This window comes from Lepus europaeus, chromosome X (assembly GCF_033115175.1).
Source record: "Lepus europaeus isolate LE1 chromosome X, mLepTim1.pri, whole genome shotgun sequence".
Lineage (NCBI taxonomy): Eukaryota > Metazoa > Chordata > Mammalia > Lagomorpha > Leporidae > Lepus > Lepus europaeus.
Genome location: NC_084850.1, coordinates 32225324 through 32246271, shown reverse-complemented (window position 1 = coordinate 32246271; position 20948 = coordinate 32225324). Strand labels below are relative to the sequence as shown.

The window sequence follows — 20948 nt, the reverse complement described above, 5'->3', positions numbered from 1 at the left end:
AAATGCTGGTTCACTTCCCAAATGGCCAGAATGGAACCAGGAGCTTCTGAGTCTCCCACATGGCTGGCAGGGGCTCAAACACTTGGGCCATTTTCCACTGCTTTTCTCCTAGCCCCCATTAACAGGGAGCTGCATTAGAAGTTGAACAGCTGGGACTCTAACCGGTGCCTATATGGGATGCCGACGTTGCAGGTAGTGGCTTTACCTGCTATACCACAATGCCAACTTGTCTCCTTTCATTTTTAAAGATAGTTTCACTGAATATAATCTTCTTGGTTGGAAGTTTTTCTTTTAACACCTTGAATATCCCATCCCACTCTCTTCTTGTCTATAGTCTTTCTGCTAGGCATTCTGCTATTAGTCTAATTGCTTTTTCTTTATATGTAACTTGACTCTTTTTCTCTTACTGTCTTTAGGATTCTCTCCTTGTTTAACTTTTGACAATTTGACTATAATATGCCTTGGAGAAGATCTTTTTTGGTTGAGTCTGGTTGGGGTCGTTTGTGCTTCCTGTATCTGGATGTCCATATCTGTTTTAAGACTTCGGAAGATTTCAACTATTATTTAATTCAGTGGATTCTTAATGCCTTTTTCCTTCTCTTTCAGGTATCCCTATTACAAATATTTGTTCATTTAATGATGTCTCATACATCACATACGCTTTCTTCATTCTGATTCCTTTCTCTTTATTTTTGTTTGGGTTATTTCAAAGGTCTTGTCCTCCAGATCAGAAATTCTTTCTTCCACTTGGTCTATTCTACTGTTGAAGCTCTCAATTTTATTTTTTTTTTATTTCATTGATCGAAGTTTTTGGCTCCAAAATTTCTATTTGGTTCTTTTTAATTATTTCTTTGTTTTTATTGAGTTCATGCCATCTATTGTTTCCTTCATTTCTTTAAACTGTCAATCTGTATAAATCTGTATCTTGTTGAATTTCCTTAGAATCATTATTTTGAAATCCTTTTTAGGGATTTAATAGATTTACTTCACATTGGGATCTTCTTCCGGTGAACAGTAGTATTCTTTTGGGGTTGTCATGGTTCTTTGCTTTGTGTTTCCTGCATCCCTATATTAACCATCTGTGTATCTGATGTATTAGTTCCTTTTTTTATAAAGTAGTTTTTGCTGGAAGAGGCTTTTTTGTTTAGATGGGAGTGGGGTATCATTTGTTTTATTAACTTGACTTTGGTTCTAGGAGAGGCCAGAAATGTAACCTCTGAGAGATTTGTTCACTGGTATTTAATGTTAGAAGTATCTCCAAGAGCCACAGTTGTCTAGTTTTTAGCAATTTGTGAAGGAAGTAATATAATTTTGAAATGGAAATAAGCTTCCAACAGGGTGTGTCTTGAATTAAAGAGGAGAGTTATGTGTCAATCACACTGGGCTGTAGGCATGTTTCTGGTACTGGGGGACATAGATAGGGCTCTCCCTTTGTTCTGATAGGCAAGGGTGAATGATGCTTGGACTTGTGGCATTAATGACTATGGCCTTTTATTTGATGTGGATAGGACCTTCCCCAGGTCCTGTTGTGTGAGTATAACTAATGCTGGCCCTGTATCTCAATGAGCCAAAGTCCCAATACTGGGAGATGTTAAGGGGACTTTGTACCTGTTTGCGTGAATACAGGTTATGATGAGGGCTGTGTGTTGGATACCTGAACTTCAGGTAGGTTATGTCCCCAAGGATATATTCTTATGACTCTTTTCTCATCAAGATGGTGTCTCTCCATGGGGGAGCTGGGGAAGGAGCAGTGTGTGGTGACAGCAGTCACTGGGCTTTGTTCTTCTCTGTCTACTTGCCTTTAGCATCTCTGTGCAGTTTGCAGGTCGTTCAGTTTCTTACTAAAGTTTTTCCCTCAGTCTTCTCAGTTGTAATATTTTATGCATAGAACCCTTCTCCTGGCCATATGGCATTTTCTGGCTGGAGAGCTAGGATAGGAGTACTGGGAGGCAGCTGCAGGCAGTGGGGGGGCATCCTTTGTTTCTTTCTCTTTGTTAGTTTCAGTATCCATGCCATTTGCAGTTATTTTCACTTCTCTATTGAAGTATTTCTCATCATCCTCAGTTCTAATACTTTTTGTTTCCTTAAATTTTTCTTTTTAAATATTTACTTGAAAGGCAGAGTGACGGGGTGGGGAGAGGGAGGGCGGGAGATTTTCCATTTGCTGGTTCACTGTTCAGATGACTGCAGTGACTGTAGTGAGTCCAGGCTGAAGCTAGCAGCCCAGAACTCCATCCTTTTCATCCACATGGGTGGCAGAGGCCCAAGTACTTGAGCCACCTTCTTCTGCCTTTCCAGGTGGATTAGCAGGAAGCCGGATCAAAAGCAGAGCACCTGGGACTTGAACCAGTGCTCTGATATTGGATGCTAGTGTCACAAGTGGCATCTTAACCCACTGTGCCATAATGCCAGACCCAGTTCTAATATTTTATATAGAGAACCTTTTCCCTGTCAAGATGGTTTCCCTCTGTCAGGGTGCCAGGGAAGGAATGGCAGCAGTAGCGGCAGGGTACTGTGTTTCTCTGCTGGTTTTCAAAATCTCCATGCTATTTGTAGTTCCTATCACTTCTTTTTTTTCAAGATTTATTGATTTTTTTTTATTGAGAGGCAGAGTTACAGACAGAGGGAGAGACAGAAATGTCTTCATCTACTGGTTCACTCCCCAAATGGTCACAGTGGCTGGAACTGGGCAGATCCAAAGCCAGTAGCCAGGAGCTTTTTCTGGGTTTCCCACGTGTGTGCAAGGGCCCAAGCACCTGGGCCATCTTCCACTGCTTTCCCAGGCCATTAGCAGGGTGCTGGGTTGGAAATGGAGCAGTTAGGACTCGAACTGGCACCCATATGGGATGCCAACGTTGTAGGCGGAGGCTTAGCCTACTATGCCACAGTGTTGGCCCCTCTATTTACTTCTTTACTAAAGCTATTTCTCAGACAGTCTTCTGGAAATGCAGTTTTCCCTTCATTCTGAAACATTTTCCTGGCTGAGGTGATTGCAGAGTCTATTTAGCCATGTTGATTTCTTTCCTATTCTTTGTTTTTTAAAGATTATTTATTTATTTGAAAGTCAGAGTTACACAAAGAGAAGAGAGGCAGAGAGAGAGAGAGGTCTTCCATCTGATGGTTCACTACCCAGATGGCTGCAACGGCTGGAGCTGTGCCGATCCGAAGCTAGGAGCCAGGAGCTTCTTCCAGGTGTCCCATGTGAGTGCAGGGGCCCAAGGACTTGGGCCATCCTCCACTGCTCTCCCAGGCCACAGCAGAGAGCTGGATCGGAAGTGGAGCAGCTGGGACTTGAACTGGTGCCCATATGGGAAGCTGGTGCTTCAGACTAGGGTATTAACCCACTGCACCACAGCGCTGGCCCCTCTTTCCTATTCTTTATTTTGTAAACATCTATGTTTCAAATAAATGAGCCCTGCTCACAGTTCATGTAATTGACGTGATACACAACATGCGAAGTTCACCTATAGCAGGATGAGCAGGTAATATGCCTGGGGCTGGGCTGACAAGATAGCAAGTGCAGGGGTAATGATGAGGACATAGGCCAGGACAGTCTGCCCAACAGTGTGGGCCTCTTGCCACACCCTAGGCCACCTCCTGGACTGGAGAAGTTTAGGGGTGAGAGGCCAACTTTTGGTACCTGATGAACACAGCTGCAGCCTACAACCCCAGCCCTCCTCGTATGCTCTCATCTTCTTCCCAGCCATGGCCCTCAAGGAGAGGACCCATTGAGTCCATAGAATCTTAACTCTTTATTTTCCCTTCCTGAATCCTTAAGATACATAGAAATATGACTCTGGGGGAGGTAGGAGAGAAAGACAACATGCTGTCTTTCCCCATTTTTTTTTTAAGATTTATTTATTTGAAAGTCAGAGTTACATAGAGAGAGGAGAGGCAGAGAGAGAGAGTCTTCCATCCGATGATTCGCTCTCCAATTGGCCACAACGGCCGGAGCTGCGCTGATCCGAAGCCAAGAGCCAGGAGCTTCTTCCAGGTCTCCCATGTGGGTGCAGGGGCCCAAGGACTTGGGCCATCCTCCACTGCTTTCCCAGGCCATAGCAGAGAGCTGGATTGGAAGTGGAGCAGCCAGGTCTCAAACCAGCACCCATATGGGATGCTGGCGCTTCAGTTGAGTATAAGTGTGTGGATTAATTTCTAGGCCTTGTATTCTGTTACATTGATCTGTGTGTCACTTTTTGTACCAGTATCATGCTCTTTTTATTAGTATACCTTTGTGGTATGCTTTGAAATCAGCTATTGTAATGTCTCCAGCTTGAATTTTTTTCCCTAAGGATCATGTTGGCTATTCTGGGTCTTATGTGGTTCCATATGAATTTTAGGATTGTTTTATCTAACTCTGTAATGAATTCATTGGTATTTTCACAAGCATTGCTTTGAATCTGTATGCTGCTTTAAGTTGTATGAACATGTGAATAACATTAATTCTTCAAATCCATGAGCGAGGAGTAGCTTTCTTTTTGTGTGTGTGTGTCCTTGATGATTTTTTTCATCAATGTTTTATAATTTCATTGTGGAGATCTTTCACTTTGGTTAAACTTATTCCTAAATGTTTAACTTTTTGTACGTATTGTGAATTGGATTTTTTTTTTTGATGTTGCCTTTCAGCAAGATCATTTTTGGTATATAAAATGCTACTGTTTTTCTTAAGTTGATTTTGTATCCTAAGACTTTACTGATTTGGTTTGTCATTCATAATAGCTTTTTTGGTGAAGTGTTTAGGTTTTTCCATGTAGAAAATCACGTCATCTGCAAGCATGACTTCCTGCTTTCCAGTTTTGATGCCTTTTGCATTTTTTTCCTCTTTTTCTAATTGATTTTGCTAATACTTTGAGTGATACTGTAGTGAATGAGATTGGTGATTATCCTTCATGTACACTGTATCTTCATCTTGTCTGAGACTTTGTGCCCTTTGACCAACATCTCTTTTTCCTAACCTTAGCCTCTGAAACCTACTATTTTACTTCTGTGTTCAGCTTCTTAAAGATGTTACTTAGCAGTACCATCATGAATGTCTTTCTGTGTCTGGCTTATTTCACTTAATATAATAACCCCCAAGTTCATCCATACTTTTACAAATGGCAGAATTTTTAGGTTGAATAACGTGTGTGTTTTTGTGTGTGTTGAATTTAACTTGTCCTTTCATCCGTTGATGGCCACTTAACGTTGATTTCAAACCTTGGCTGTTGTGAGTAATGCTGCAGTGAATACAGGAGTGCAAATACATCTTTGACACACTAATTTCGTTGTTTATACACACACACACACACACACAACACATATACCAGAAGTCTTCAGCATCTTGAATTACTGTATAATATTCTGTTTAAAAGATGGATCATAATTTAACCATGATCTCTTTTTTTTTGATGTGGAAATCTTTTGCATTTTTGCCATTATAAGCATCAATGAAATATTTTTGTACTTAGTATGGTACATAGTTATTATTCTCATTTGTTTTGGATAAAGTCCTATAACTTAGAGTACTTCAAGATTCTAAAACTTTTGCTACTTTATGATAAAAATTCTTGATGTAATGAGTCATCACTTAAATGTAAATAACAGAACATGGTTCCCTAATAATTTAGAAATTTCCTTTTTCTTTATGTTTCTATATGTTGTTTCAATATCCATATGTAGCATTCTGTCACAACTAACCTTAAGAGTTTCTAACGTTGGGGCTGGTGTGCCGACATCCCATATGGGTGCCAGTTTGAGTCCCGGCTGCTTCACTTCTGATCCAGCTCCCTGCCAATGTGCCTGGGAAATCAGTGGAGAATGGCCCAAGTCCTTGGACCCCTGCACCCAAGTGGGAGACCCATAAGAAGCTCCTGTCTCCTGGCTTTGGATCTAAAAATATCATGTGCTACAATTTTGGTCATTAGTGTCATGTTTTAACTTATTATTATTTTAAAAATTATTATTTATTTTGTTTTATTTGAAAGACAGATACAGAGAGAGACGTCCAGACAGAAAGAGACCTCCTTTCCTCTTCTTCACTCCTCAAATGCCCACAACAATCAAGGACGGGTCAGACCAAAGCTAGGAGCCCAGAACTCCATCTGGGCCTCTTAGATGAGTGGCAGACTTCTAAGTACTAGAACCATTAACTGCTGCTTCCAAGGCTGCACATTAGCAAGAAGCTGGATTGTAAGCAGAGGAGCTGGAACTGAACCAGGCAATGCAATATGGAATGTGGGCATCCCCCATGGCATTTTAACTGCTGTGCCAAATGTTCTCCCTGTATCATGTTTTCAAAAATCTACAGGTTTTTAAAAAAAGATTTATTTATTTATTTGAAAGAGTTGGAGGGAGAGACAGAGACAGAGCTTCCATCGTCTGCTTCACTTCCCAAATGCTGCAGTGGCCAGGCCAAATCCAGGAGCTTCATCTGGATCTCCCTCAGGGTTTCAGGGTCCCAAGCACTTGGTCCATCCTCCACTGCTTTCCCACGCAAATCAGCAGGGAGCTGGATTGGAAGTGGGGCAACCTGGATTCAAACTGATGCCCATATGGGGTACTCATTCTGCAGTGGTGGCTCAATCTGGTATGCCACAATGCCAGCCCCTAAAAATCCATGTTTTAAAATGAAATAGGATATGTCTTTATTGAACATGTGCTATATTTTAAATAGAAAATATATTTTAAAGATGTTAATCTATAGTTCTCAAAAAACTTTAACATGCTTTCTTTCTTTCCAAACAGCTTTTTAATGAAATGATACAGGAAAATGGCTATAATTTTGATAGATCATCCTCAACATTTAGTGGCATAAAAGAACTTGCTCGACGTTTTGCTTTAACTTTTGGACTTGATCAATTGAAAACAAGAGAAGCCATTGCCATGCTACACAAGTAATCTCCCAAAATTCTATTCAGTTCTTATATTTTAAGAATATATTCGTATTTTATTTTTAATTGATGCAATAATTGTGCATATGTCACATAGTGATGTTTCAATGTATATAATATAGTCAGATCAGGGTAATTGGTATATCTGTCTCTCATTTCTTTGTATTGGGACATTCAAAACCCCCTCTACTTTTTTGATATACACAGCTAATGGTTCTCAACTATACATAATTATTCTATTGTGCTATATAAAATTAGAAGTTATCCCTTGTATTGACTTCTATTAACTATCCTCTTTGCATCTTCCCCATCCCCCTTTCCAGATTCTAGAACCCAGTCTTCTAAGCTCTTGTATTTTTTAATCACGAAACTTTTCTGGGATAGTTATATTAAATTTATGTTTTATTATTTATAAATCTATGTCATGTCTCCTTTCTTAAATTTAAGGGTCAGTTATAGATCCATCTGAATTAACAAATGATTTGGGACTGTGATTTCCTTTATAAGGAAGTTATTGTTTCAATTAAAGTCATATAAAATCTTTTTTTAAAAAGATTTATTTATTTAGTTGAATGGCAGACTTACAGAGAGGCAGAGGGAGAGAGGTCTTCCATCCGCTGGTTCACTCCACAAATGACAGCAACAACTGGAGCTGGGCCGATCCGAAGCTGGGAGCTTCTTCCGGGTCTCTCTCATGGGTGTGGAGCTCAAGGACTTGGGCCATCTTCCACTGCTTTTCCAGGCCATAGCAGAGAGCTTTTTTGGAAGTAGAGCATCTGGGTCTTGAACCAGTGCCCATATAGGTTGCCGATACTGTAGACGATGTCTTTACCTGCTATGCCACAGCGCCATTCCCTAAAATCTTTATAAGTAATATGAAGCAAAGTAGCTTACATTCATCAGACATTACAAAAATCTCTTACCAGACGCTCACTTTGGTAGCACATACACTAAACAGTCTCTTTCTGGCTTTTATTATTATAATCTCTCTGCTAAATAGAGGGGTCTTTTCCTTAAGTTTTTACATTCTGATTGTGTTCTGGTTTTTGTAGTAACCTTTTGTTTTGAGTTACAGCCTTCTATCTGTATTTCCTTTTCCTTATCAAAGCTGGCAATTATCTGATTTTATATTGGGGCATGTAAGTTAATGATGAGTTATAATTTTTAATTCTAGATACATTGCAGAGCTTTAAAGCCCTGTATTTTCGTAACTGGGTTAAAGAACCTTGCTTTTTTTTTTTTTTTTTCAGGAAAATCGAGCTTGGGACTTTTATTGATAATTCTCTATTTTTTATCTCTCTTAATCCTCTTTTGTTCCTTTTAAAAAGATTATTATTTGAGAGGCAGGGTGACAGACAAAGAGGTAGATCTTCTCTTCATTGGTTCACTCTCCAAATACTGGCATCAGCTGGGCTTTGGTCAAGCCAAAGCCAGGAGCCAGGAACTCCATCTGGGTCTCCCATATAGGTGGTAGGTGCCCAAGTCCTTGAGCCATCATCTACTACTTTTCCAGACAGATTAGCATGAAGCTGGATCAGAAACAGAGTATCTGGTACTTGAACCAGTGCTGTGATATGGGATACAGGTGTCACAAGCTACAGCTTAACCCACTGTAGCAAAATACTGGCCCCTGTATTGATTATTTTACCAAACAATTTGGGTTATTTTCTGTAGGAAGGAATACTAAGTAAAGAATGTAGCGGCGGCTCACTTGGATAATCCTCCGCCTGCAGTGCCGGCACCCTGGGTTCTAGTCCTGGTAGGGACGCCAGATTCTGTCCTGGTTGCTCCTCTTCCAGTCCAGCTTTCTGCTGTGGCCTGGGAAGGCAGTGGAGGATGGCCCAAGTGCTTGGGCCCTGCATCCGCATTGGAGATGAGGAGGAAGCACCTGGCTCCTGGCTGCAGGTCGGCACAGCGCGCTGGCCGTGGTGGCCATTTGGGGGGTGAACCAACGGAAGGAAGACCTTTCTCTCTCTCTCTCTCTCTCTCTCTCTCTCTCTCTCTCACTGTCTAACTCTGCCTGTCCAGAAAAAAAAAATGTAGCTATACTAAATGACATTCAATCTGAAGGCTAACTCTGTGGTGGGGGTGGGGGTGGGGGTGGGGGTGGGAGGGTGGGTGTGTTTCTGCCTGCCTACCCGTCTTTGTGTTTCAATAAAATGGAATAGTGATGTTAAATAAATAAATAAATAAATATTTACTCATTCTCAACACCTACAACCTCCTTTTCTTTATTCCTCAAATAAAAAGCATGACCAAGAAAATAGTAGTGGCAAGAAAATTATAGAGTGAAATTTCCTTTCTTAGTTATTAAATTTTTTATTAAAATAATGTTTATCTCCATTTTTGTTTTTGCAGAGATGGCATAGAATTTGCTTTTAAAGAGCCTAATCCACAAGGGGAGAGCCATCCACCTTTAAATTTGGCATTTCTTGATATTCTCAGTGAGTTTTCCTCTAAACTGCTCCGACAGGACAAAAGAACAGTGTATGTATTTGCTAGAAATATCCTATTATATTTCACTTTGGAATTCTTCAGAGCAGTTGTTGTTTGGTTTCACTTCCTTTTACACATATTTCATAGAATTGTAGGATTGCATGACTGTATAAACTATATACTTCAGTGATTTGTATAATTTACAAATTATGACTACATTATGTGCATACTGTTCTATTTGTTCTTATGAGTTCCCTTCCCAGTATGGTTATGACTTTTAAAAAAATTATATTAGAGACAGAGATCTTCCATATACTCGTTCACTGCCAAAATGCTTGCAATAGCTGGGGCTAGATCAGGCTGAAGCCAGTAGCCTGCGACTCAGTCAGGGTATTCCACTTGGGTGGCAGGCACCCAAGCACAATGAGTCATCATCTGCTGCCTTCCAGGGTGTGTGCATCAGCAATAAGCTGAATTAGAAGCAGAGCTGGAACTAGAACCAGGCAATCCCACATGGGCTATAGGGTCCCAGTTGATGTCTTAACCACTGTGCCATAATTGTTGCCCCTAGTTGTGGCTTCTGAGGTGTACTTGAATCCTTTCTGTATTTTCACTTGTGTTCTTGCCTTAACCCAACAAAGGTGGGGGCCTTTAAAAGAGAAATAATATTTATGGTCCATTGTGAACTGATTAGTTAATCTGTGTCTTGAGTTATGTTTGCAGTACAAAAAGTAGAAATCCCTACTTTATTTTTTACCTTCTTGTTCTTGTCCTCAGAAGACCATTTAAGCAGGGTACTTTTTGGGGATAGCCTCCTAAAATGGTGACTTGTAAGAGAGTTCTTCAAAATGTGTTTAAGTTCTCAGAATCATCTTTGCACCTGCACCCCTTGACTTTGAGGTACAAAAGAGCATAAAAATATGAATGCCTCATGGTATAGCTAATCTTTTCCCACTAGTATTAATTAAACGTTACATAGACACTGTTGATAATAGAAATACAGATTAAACATTGAAGTACCATTTCTTACATACCAGCTTAGCACAAGTTTTAGCCAAGGTTGTGGATCAAGTAGGGCCATATATTGCTAGTGACAGTGTAAATTGGATCATCTTGTGGAGCTATTTGACAGTGCCTAGTAAAGTTAAAGATTCAGCTTAATTCTGCCTCATGAGCCAGCACTTTCATTCATAGGTTGGATACCTACATAAATGTTTGAACATTTATACAAAGAGACCCATAAAAGAATGTTAGCTATTCATATTATTTGATTAGGGGGAAAACAACCTAAATATTGACCACCTAGAAAATAGATTTATAGATTGGTAAACAATGGAATACCATACAACACTCAAAATGGCCAGATTTTAAAAACATAACACTGACTACAAATAGCAAAGTTAAAAACTGTGCCATAATGTTTCAAGGCAACTCTGTATTAAAAGTACAAAAATAAGCATAGGAATGAGAAATAGTAAATTCAGGTTAGTGATAACCTTGGAGGCAAAAAGGAGGAGAAATGGGAATAGCTTTAGTGACGACTACCTATCTGTAATGTTCTCTTAAGCTGTGTGTTGAGTATTTATTTGTAAATCAATGAGTATATTTTGGCTCAGTTCCATATCTTGTCACAGACTAACAGTTCTCAGACTGGTAGCCAGTTCACAGGCCACACTGTGACGTGTACTGCACTGCTGTGTATGACTGAAGTAGATTGTAAATAAAAAGACATACTGAACCATTGACACAAAGCAGTATGTTTTGTAATCGATGTCTCCTGTTCTAAACTGGTACATTGGAATTGATTAGAATTAGTCATTGTAATGACAGCAAATACTGAGTTGCACTTTAGTTAATTGTCTTCATTTATTCTTAGCATAGTTTAGCCTTACTGAGCTCTGTGTCAAAATCTGGTGCTTGAAACATGATTATGTTGCTTACCCATTTTTAGCACTATGGGCACATTACTAATTTTTCTTATTCTTTATTTCCTCATTTGTAAAATGGGAAGAGTGATTTTCCTCACAGAACTTTAAGTGTAAGGAATCTGAGAGAAAATGCCCAGCACATAGTAGTACATGAATGTTAGTTGAATTTTGATTGCAAAATTACCTACTCATATAAGCCTTGTCATAGTTGAATCCAAAGATACATTTATGATTTACATCATGCTGAACTTTTTTTTGCAGATAGGGACCATACTGATTGAACTTTGCTTCTATTCCTCATGCCTAAGACTTAGTAGATGCTCAACAAATGTTAAGCTGAAATACTCTGAATTATTTCATTCATTGTGAAAGTCTTGATAGAGACAGAATTGCTCATCACTCTCCTGATGATGCCAAGATTGAATAGTGAAGTAATGTATCCATGCTCATACGGCTAAAAGTTGATAGAACTTTGTAGTTTTATATATCAAAATTAACAATTTTTACTTCTTTTTAAGGTATGTTTACTTGGAAAAGTTCATGACCTTTCAGATGTCACTCCGAAGAGAAGATGTGTGGCTTCCACTTATGTCTTACCGAAATTCTTTGCTAGCTGGTGGTGATGATGACACCATGTCAGTCATTAGTGGAATCAGCAGTCGGGGTTCAACTGTGCGGAGTAAAAAATCAAAACCATCTACCGGAAAACGGAAAGTGGTTGAGGGAATGCAACTAGCACTCAGTAAGGATATAGCTTATTCTCTTTACATATTTATCCCTAATGTCTTGCTAACAATTATCATTAAGGTTTACCTTATTTCATATTTGATGTCATAGCTTACATAATATATCAGTTATGTGTAAATGTGTCATTTAAAGCATCTTATTTATGTGCATTCAGGTCTCAAAACTTTTCAGGTGCAATATCATTTTTCGAATGAGAAAATTAGCAGAGAGATTAAATAACTTTGCTGAGTTACATAGATAGTAAGTAGGAGAGCCAAGCAGTCTGACTCTAGATGGCTGCTTTTTAATCACTGTGCTGTACTGTATGCACAGGGAAACAGATTTGAGTATTATCATTTAGTTTTAAGTGGAACAGCAGTTTCAGAGAGGTTTCAACTTCTAGATTTCTGTGAAGAGATCATTCATTAATCATGAAGCACTTCATAGAAGTTCACACTGGAGGTAGGAATACATTACGGTGTTGATGCTCTTGGGCTGCTAACTGTCCAGGATTGGTTTGAAATGGGCCCATGGGGACATTTTTTCCTGTCTGAGACCCTTACAAACAAATCTGCATAGCTGACAAAATTTGTTGCAGTTAGTATTGCTGAGTAACAAGTTAACCCAAACTTGGGATATAGCAGGGATTATGATGTCTACAGCTTCAATTTGGAGAACTCAAAGACTGGAAGCTAGCAAGGAAATTGTTCTCTATTTTAAATAGAGAAATTACCAAATGAAAAGATGTTTTCTGCATATTGTTGTAAATCTTAAAATGTTCTTCTCAATAAACAATAGCTATAGATTTGTGCTGGGTATCACATTTCTCCTTTTCCTTAGAATTCATGAAACAGATAAGGAATTTTTTTTTTGACAGGCAGAGTGGACAGTGAGAGAGAGAGACAGAGAGAAAGGTCTTCCTTTGCCGTTGGTTCATCCTCCAATGGCCGCTGCGGCTGGCGCACCGCGCCGATCCGAAGGCAGGAGCCAGGTGCTTCTCCTGGTCTCCCATGGGGTGCAGGGCCCAAGGACTTGGGCCATCCTTCACTGCACTCCCGGGCCACAGCAGAGAGCTGGCCTGGAAGAGGGCCAACCGGGACAGAATCCGGTGCCCCTACCGGGACTAGAACCCAGTGTGCCGGTGCCGCAAGGCGGCGGATTAGCCTATTGAGCCGCGGCGCCGGTACAGATAAGGAATTGATCTTTAGGTAGCTTCTTACAAGTTACCAAACAAGATACAATTTTTGCAGAGTCAATGTTCTTATTTAGTCAAGTTTTTGGAATGAGATGTAGAAATTGAAGCATTAATAAGTTCAAAGAAGGTAGGTTAAATTCTGCTAAGTTGGTTAACTCAATGCACTGCTGGATTCTAAACACAGTGGAGCTTAAAGGCTGATAGAACTGTATCATAAAATGTGAAATTTATGTCTAATCCATCTGTTAGTAGGGTTTAGAACATTTTTTCCCACTCTTTTTTTTTTCCTCAAAAACTTCTATAATCTTCTAATAAAATTGTTTCCCTCTAAACTCAGAGTCAGTCAGTCAGTCAGTCCCAGTGTGCTCTTTTACCTTCTAAATCAATGATTTTCAAAACAGGCATTTTGCTCAACATATTTATTAAAACACTACTTGGGGTGAGCACATCCCACATCAGAGTGTCTGGGTTTGAATCCTGACTTAGCTTCTGATTCCTGCTAATTTGTATCCTGGGAGACAGCAGGTGATGGCTCAAGTACTTGGGTCCCTGCCACCCATGTGGGAGACCCGGATAGATTTCCTGGTTCCCAGAATTGTCCTGGCATTGCCCCAGCTGTTGAGGGAGAACTAGCAGATGGAAGATAATCTCTCTTCCTAGCCTTTCTCCCTTCCTCTCTCCCTTTTTCCCTCTCTCCCTTTGAAGTAAATAAAACAAGATTCAACTCCCATTGACTCAGTGGCACTTGTATGTTAATTTGTCTTTTATTAATCATGGCACTATCTATAGGCACTTTGAAAAAGAGTAGTTTTTGCAGGTGTTAAAATATTTTTTTTAATTTTAGTGCTTGATGTACATATGGACATGTACACTCCTTGCAGTTGTTCTCATCTGCTCAGAAGTCTGTATCCCATAGATTGGGAATCAGTCTCCTGTTTTCTCTGTTGCTGTTAGCACATCTCACTCAGCTGGGCTATACCTCTAGCATCTTGACTGGCCTGTTTGTTTTCCAGTCTCAGTGTTCTTAAGTTCACTATCCACACTGCCAGTACATTGACTAAAACATGCATCTCACCAAATTGCTTCCCTTATAAACTTGAGCAGCCATGTCCTCTCACTTATGAGACTTTGCAACAGTAGATTCCTGCTTCCTTATAGAGTGTTGTCTTTTGCCACTATTGCCATTCTTATGGCCTAGGAATAGCAAACTATTAATTTGAATCATAATAAAGGCCCTTTTTGTAGCTCAAATGTCAGCAGATTAATATGATTCTTTCATGGTGTTTAATGCCTGAGTACCTACTATAGTTAGAAGTTACTTCTGGGTAACTGGTTGTGATCTCTCTAACTGCTCCCATTCCTCCTTTCCTCTCTCTCTCCATCTCTCCCAGCACTTCGCACACAGTATTGTATTTGCCTGGTTGTTCTTCCTCCATAACTGTTACATAACTGTATGGCTGATACTATGTTTTCCATACCCTTGTGTCCCTCTGTTCCTAGCCACTAGCATGTGGAAAGAGAGCAACCAGAAAAGTCTGTTCACCTGAATAGATTATATTAAACATCTGATTAGTCCTAATTAGTGACTGAATTTCATTGTTGTTATCTTTTTCAGCCGAAGAAAGCAGTAGTAGTGACAGTATGTGGTTAAGCAGAGAACAGACGCTGCACACCCCTGTTATGATGCAGACACCACAACTCACCTCCACCATTATGAGAGAGCCCAAGAGATTACGGCCTGAGGATAGCTTCATGAGTGTCTATCCAATGCAGACTGAACATCATCAAACTCCTCTTGATTATAAGTAAGTACACTTGATCATTTTCTGTACTAGAACTTTATTAATTACATAGAGAAAAGTTAAGTTAAAAGAAGAATAAAATTCTCCTTGAAGCACGCAGGTAACATGGATGTTAGCTCAAAGACAACAAGAGGAAGCAAGGCAACAGCAGGAGAGAGCAGCAGTGAGCTATGTTAAACTGCGAACTAATCTTCAGCATGCCATGTAAGTGAGAGTGCCTTATTGTCTGAGTCTAGGAAGTTCACTAATTCATTTTAACATTTTAATGTGTGCCTTATCTAAAAATTTCAGCAAACTCTCTAAAGTAACTAAGCTGAAATAATCAAGGAACTAAAAATTGGTCTTTCCAACAGAAAAAAAAATGTTTTAAGTTAAATGTTAACTAGTTCAGCCAAAGGACCAATCTCAGGTTGATCTGTTGGAAAACTTTAAATATGAATCCTTGTTTATTTTGGTACACAGAATTTTAAATATAGTTCTGTCATATCTTAATTTATTTCCCCACCTTAGTTCAGGCCCTCATCTCTCACCTGAACTATTGTGTTAGTTTTCTAACTGGTTTTCTTCCCTCAGACTTCCCATTTATCTTCTCACCAAACCCCTCCTTTCACAACCTCCCACCACTCCATCATTCACACTGCCATCAAGAATTACAATCTAGAATAAAAGTCTTAACATGTAACTTTTTTACTTAAAAATCCTCCCATGACTCCCCATTGACTGCTGGATAAATTCCAAACTCCTTAGCTCATGGCATGCAAGATCTTTGAAAATATGACCCTTGCCTACATTTTAGTATCGTATTTCACTGCCTGGCAACTGGTGAAATCATCATAAAAGAACAGGCTCAGGTGTCACCTTAAGTGAAGCTGCGATCATCGATGCTCCCATAACACTGTATATATTCATATTTCTTACAGCACTTGCCATGTTGTATTATAATTATTTGTTTGAATTTATCCCTTTCTCTAGAGTGTGAGCTCCTCAAGGGCAGGGACTACATTCATTGCCTGTCAGTGTTTGGCTCATAAAAGGTGCTACATGAAAATGTTCAATGAATGACTACAATTGTTCAGTGTTTGCTTTTTAAATAATTTTTTACTGAATTCTGTATCAGAATTTTTTGTATCTTTCTGTTATCTTTTTTAGCTTCGACTATAAAAGAAACAACAGACAAATCTTTAGATAATGTTGTTCATGTCTTGCTTGGTATACAGGGGAAAATCTGATGATTCTGACTAATAAAATTTTTGAGTTGAAAGCATTGTACTTGTAACATAATGTGGTATGTTTTAATGCTAGGGGATAGTAACTGTTACCCTCTTTTTAAAATTTTATAATTTATCGAGTTTTATTGGTTTTTAAATGATAAGCATTTCCCTTGTTCTTCTTTTTTTTTTTTTAATTTATTTGTGAGAGAGAGATCTTCCATCTGCTAGGTCACTTCCCAAATGGCTGCAATGGCCAGAGCTGGACCTGAAGCCAGGAACCAGGAGCTTCCTCCAGGTCTCCCACGTGGGTGTAGGGGCCCAAGGACCTGGGTCATCTTCTGCTGCTTTCTCAGGTGCATTAGCAGGAAACTAAATTGGAAGCGAAACAGCTGGGAATCAGACCAGTGCCTGTATGGGATGCTGGCACTGCAGGTGGTGCCTTAACTCTCTATGCCAAGTGCCTCCCCCCATTTTTTCTTAAATGATCACTTTTCCCAATATAAATTCAAATTAGCTGTCTTGATAGCTTGATAGTGGTCTCTAAGACACAATACATACTCTATTGCATGTATAGATTCCCATCTTGACTTGGCTCATAGGGCTGTAATCTTTACTGTTTCTTGACTCTCTTTTTCTCCATTTCTGTAGCCACATTCTCCTTGTTCTTATTTCATGCTGGATCCTAAAACTCATTTCTTAGCTTCCAACTAGTTAGCAGTCCAAATATGCCAGAATTCTGCCGTAACAGTCATTTGGTCTATATCTGTTCCCTAAAAACTTTGTACAAATTCTCAAGATCCTCTACAGCATCTCATTACTCAGTACCATTTATCATTCTTTTGATTGCATCTTGTATTAGCTTCTAATTATAGGTAATCTCCTCAGGCAATTACAAGGGATTGTGATTTCGGTTAAATAACCCTTGCCAGTGGATTCTTTTGGTTGTTCTAAGACTGCAAGTGGTCTGTTGCCTGGGACTTTGCAATATTTTAGTTATACAGTGATTTTTTTTAATAGTATCTACCCTATAACTGGAAATAGTTCCAAATCATCTTTCTCTTTTTTCATAGTTTATATCACAAGTTATCCTCCTTATATTCCAAATGAAATGCATAATGGATTTCTAGTTCTTGTTAACATGGTGCACAAAACATATATACTCATTTCTCAATTTCTTCCATTAAATACAGTGAAATTGTTTTTTACTGTCCAGAGCAATTAAGAATTAAAGACCAGTTTCAACGTATTTTTTCAGGAGGCCTGAATGATACTGTGCCTTGTTACCTCTTTATATATTAAATCACAGCATAGTATTGTGTGTAAACTGTAAGTATTTAGTAAATAATGCCTAGGATTCTGGTACTTTTGGTGAGGTATGGCAAGGAGGAGGTCTTTAGGTTTAAAAAAAAGGCAGTGTCAGCCAAACTGGGGGAGAAGTCACATTCAATTTCACTATTACATTGGCTACTTTATTCTGATGTGGGTTAATTTGTGAACCTAGTTTATTCACCATAGTTATGTCGTGAACAGAGCTTTTGTCCTTTCCATTTTGCATTTCTGTGTATCTTAGTTTTAAGTTTTATAGGGCATAATAATCCAAGTTTCAACATAAGTGTGGCTCATTTCTCCCTAAGGAAGAATTAATTCCATCCTTCAGTATATCCTTCAAACACTTGATGCCTACTTCTGTTGTAGAATTTATTACATTTTGTCATAATTTCTTGATTTCCCGTATTAGACTGTGAGCTCCTTGAGGGCAGGAACCATGCTTATTCATCTTTTGTTTTCTTTTTGGGGCATCCGTAGGATATAGGAAAAGCCTATCATATAGTAGGCACTGTGTGAATGAGTAAGTGCATGTGTGCCTGGTACCGATTAGGTACTGAGTGTGTGAGTGAGTGATTGGTAAAATTAGTATTACATGTTGATGAAAAATATATATATTTTGAAAATGCCATTTCTTGGTCTCTGTTTTATATTTGTTTATTAATTTGTACCCTGCCTACTTTCAAAAAGGATTTGAGGTATCTTGTATGTTCCCATGTGGGAAATTCTCATTGAACTTTATAAATGGGATATCAGAACTATCAAGCTGTGTTGAAATAATGTAGAAGAAATATTAACTCCTTATCATTTTAGACAGTCAAACATGAACATCGGGGTTTTGGCATCATTGATGACATAATCAATGCCTAATCATTCTCCCTGACCTTTAATTCCATCATTTTCCATTATACTTGAATATAGAGAGCCACATAGTTGCTGCCTGTATATTAGTAGTTACAGCATTGGTTCAGATCTTGACTTTGTTTTATATTTTTCTAGTCGGCGTGGTACAAGCCTAATGGAAGATGATGAAGAGCCAATTGTTGAAGATGTTATGATGTCCTCAGAAGGGAGGATTGAAGATCTAAATGAGGGAATGGATTTCGACACTATGGATATAGACTTGGTAAGATACTTACTGATTGCTACAAGATGGTCAGTTTAATTCATTTGGAAATCAAGTTGCATATTTATTGAGAAATACTTGCCATGAAAAAGAGTGTTTTGCAGAAAGAGTAAATGAAATAGTTGCTGGGGTTTATGTATATAAGAAGGGAAGGAGAAGAAGATGAGGTTGGTGAGGGCATTAGATCCTGTTTAAGATGATAAAAAGGTGCCTGCGCTGTGGTGTGGCGGGTAAGGCTGTCACCTGCTGTGCTGCCATCCCATAGCGGGCAGTTTGGGTCCCAGCTGGTCCACTTCCTGTCCAGCTCTCTGCTATTGGCCTGGGAAAGCAGTAGAAGATGGCCCAAGTGCTTGGGCCCCTGCATTCACGTGGGAGACCCGGAGGAAGCTCCTGGCTTTGGATCATTGCAGCTCTGGCCATTGCGGCCATTTGGGAAGTGACCTAGCAGATGGAAGACCTCTCTCTGTGTGCCTCTCCTTCTCTCTCTGTGTAACTCTGACCTTCAAATAAATAAATAAATATTTATAAAAGATGATAAAAATTGTTTGCCTTTAAAATTAATTAGATTTAAAGGCTGTATTTTTGCTTAATATTAATTTGATTGTAAAAATCAAATGATATTTAGTGTTTTTTTCAAAAATATGCATTGATACACTAAATACCCCATCATCTTATGATTTTCCACTTATTTGCCATTATCAAAACAATACATTAACTTTATAGTTCCCTGTTACTGAGCCAACTTTTCCATATAAGATAATGCAATAAAATTATTTGAACTTGGAAACTAAAAATACATAAAGATGTATTTTTTATCAATAACCACATCATATACATGATTAGAATTTACAAAATACAAAATTCTGCATTTTTAAAGATTTATTTATTTATTTGAAAGGCAGAGTTAGAGATAGATCGTCTATCTGATGGTTCAATCACCAAATGGCTGCAATGGCCAGATCTGTGCCCATCCAAAGCCAGGAGCCAGGAGCTTCTTCCAGGTCTCCCACGTGGGTGCAGGGGTCCCAGGACTTGGGGCCATCTTCTACTGCCTTCTCAGACCATAGTAGAGAGCTGGATCGGAAGCGGAGCAGCTGGGACTCGAACTGGTGCCCATGTGGCATGCTGGCACTGCAGGTGGTGGCTTTACCCGCCATGCTACAGTGCCAACTCCTTTTGCATTTTATCTTATTTTTTAAAGACTTATATTAATTATTTGAAAGACAGTGTTACAGAGAGAGAAAGGTCTTCCATCTGCTATGAAACCAGGAGCCAGGAGCTTCTTCTGGGTCTCCCACGTGAGTGCAGAGGCCAAGGACTTGAGCTATCCTCTGCTGCTTTCCCAGGCATATTTAGCAGGGAGCTGGATCCCATATGGGATGCTGGAGCTTTAGGCAAGGGCTTTAACCCACTGCCACGGCACTGGCCCCAGCAAGTATCTTATTTAACTTTGTGAGGTGGGATGAGAGAATTAAGGATATTGAAGCTTGACTGTTTGTCTAAGGGGACAAAACTGATAAATAATAAACCTGAGATTTTATTATAAGCTGGATCTTTTGATTCTACTCTTTAGTGTGTCTTGTGTATTCTCCTTTAAATGAAAGAAATAGTTAAATATGGCATCTTTTTAGTATAATTTGGCACCTTTAAGTGAAAATGATTTGAAGGATTTTTTAAAAAATGCAAAAAAGGGTTTTCCTGTATGTTGCTATGTGGGAAATTACTTCTTCAAAATAATTTTTTTACAAATGAATTGTTTTTGTGCCTTTAAGCATTTTGTAGTTTGAGCATATATTATTGGAAATATTGTAAGTTATGTTTGCAATCATATAGGCCATTTGAACACTTAATAATTATTAATTTGGATATTTTCAGATAATATCTGCTTTATATACTGCAAATACCAACTTCCTTCCCTTTATTTCTTAGCCACCATCAAAGAACAGACGAGAGAGAACAGAACTGAAGCCTGATTTCTTTGATCCTGCTTCAATTATGGATGAATCAGTACGTTTAATTTAAATGTACCCCAGGATTACAAAATCAAAAACTCTATGTTCAAGGTTGAAGAGTGGGGCAGCATACTAAGAGTGGATGAAAACAATTGGGTGAAGGAAAAAGAGCAGGCAGGCAGGCAGGATTTTGGTGGGAAAGGAGAGGGTGGTGTTGCAGTGGTAGCAAATTAAAAATGCTTTCAGTTCCCTGACTGGGACATGAATATTAAAGAATTTAATCGTTTTCTATAGGTTTGGATTGCTCATTGAAAGATTTTAAATGAGAGAACAGCATGATCAGAATTAGGCTTCAGAAACATTTCCTTGGTATTTAT

General features: G+C 39.0%; 1 protein-coding gene across 4 annotated transcripts in view; it reads left to right on the top strand.

Annotated features, from left to right (window-relative positions):
• Window positions 1-20948, top strand: part of STAG2 (STAG2 cohesin complex component) — a 176759-nt gene that overhangs the window by 149438 nt on the left and 6373 nt on the right. For 3 of the 4 annotated variants that reach the window (XM_062184586.1, XM_062184587.1, XM_062184588.1), the window contains exons 27-33: window positions 6724-6872; window positions 9228-9356; window positions 11752-11975; window positions 14770-14959; window positions 15050-15160; window positions 18493-18619; window positions 20549-20626. In XM_062184586.1, the coding sequence (XP_062040570.1) occupies window positions 6724-6872; window positions 9228-9356; window positions 11752-11975; window positions 14770-14959; window positions 15050-15160; window positions 18493-18619; window positions 20549-20626 (1008 nt within the window). The remainder of the gene's footprint in view (window positions 1-6723; window positions 6873-9227; window positions 9357-11751; window positions 11976-14769; window positions 14960-15049; window positions 15161-18492; window positions 18620-20548; window positions 20627-20948) is intronic. The other variant, XM_062184589.1, reaches the window with a different exon arrangement.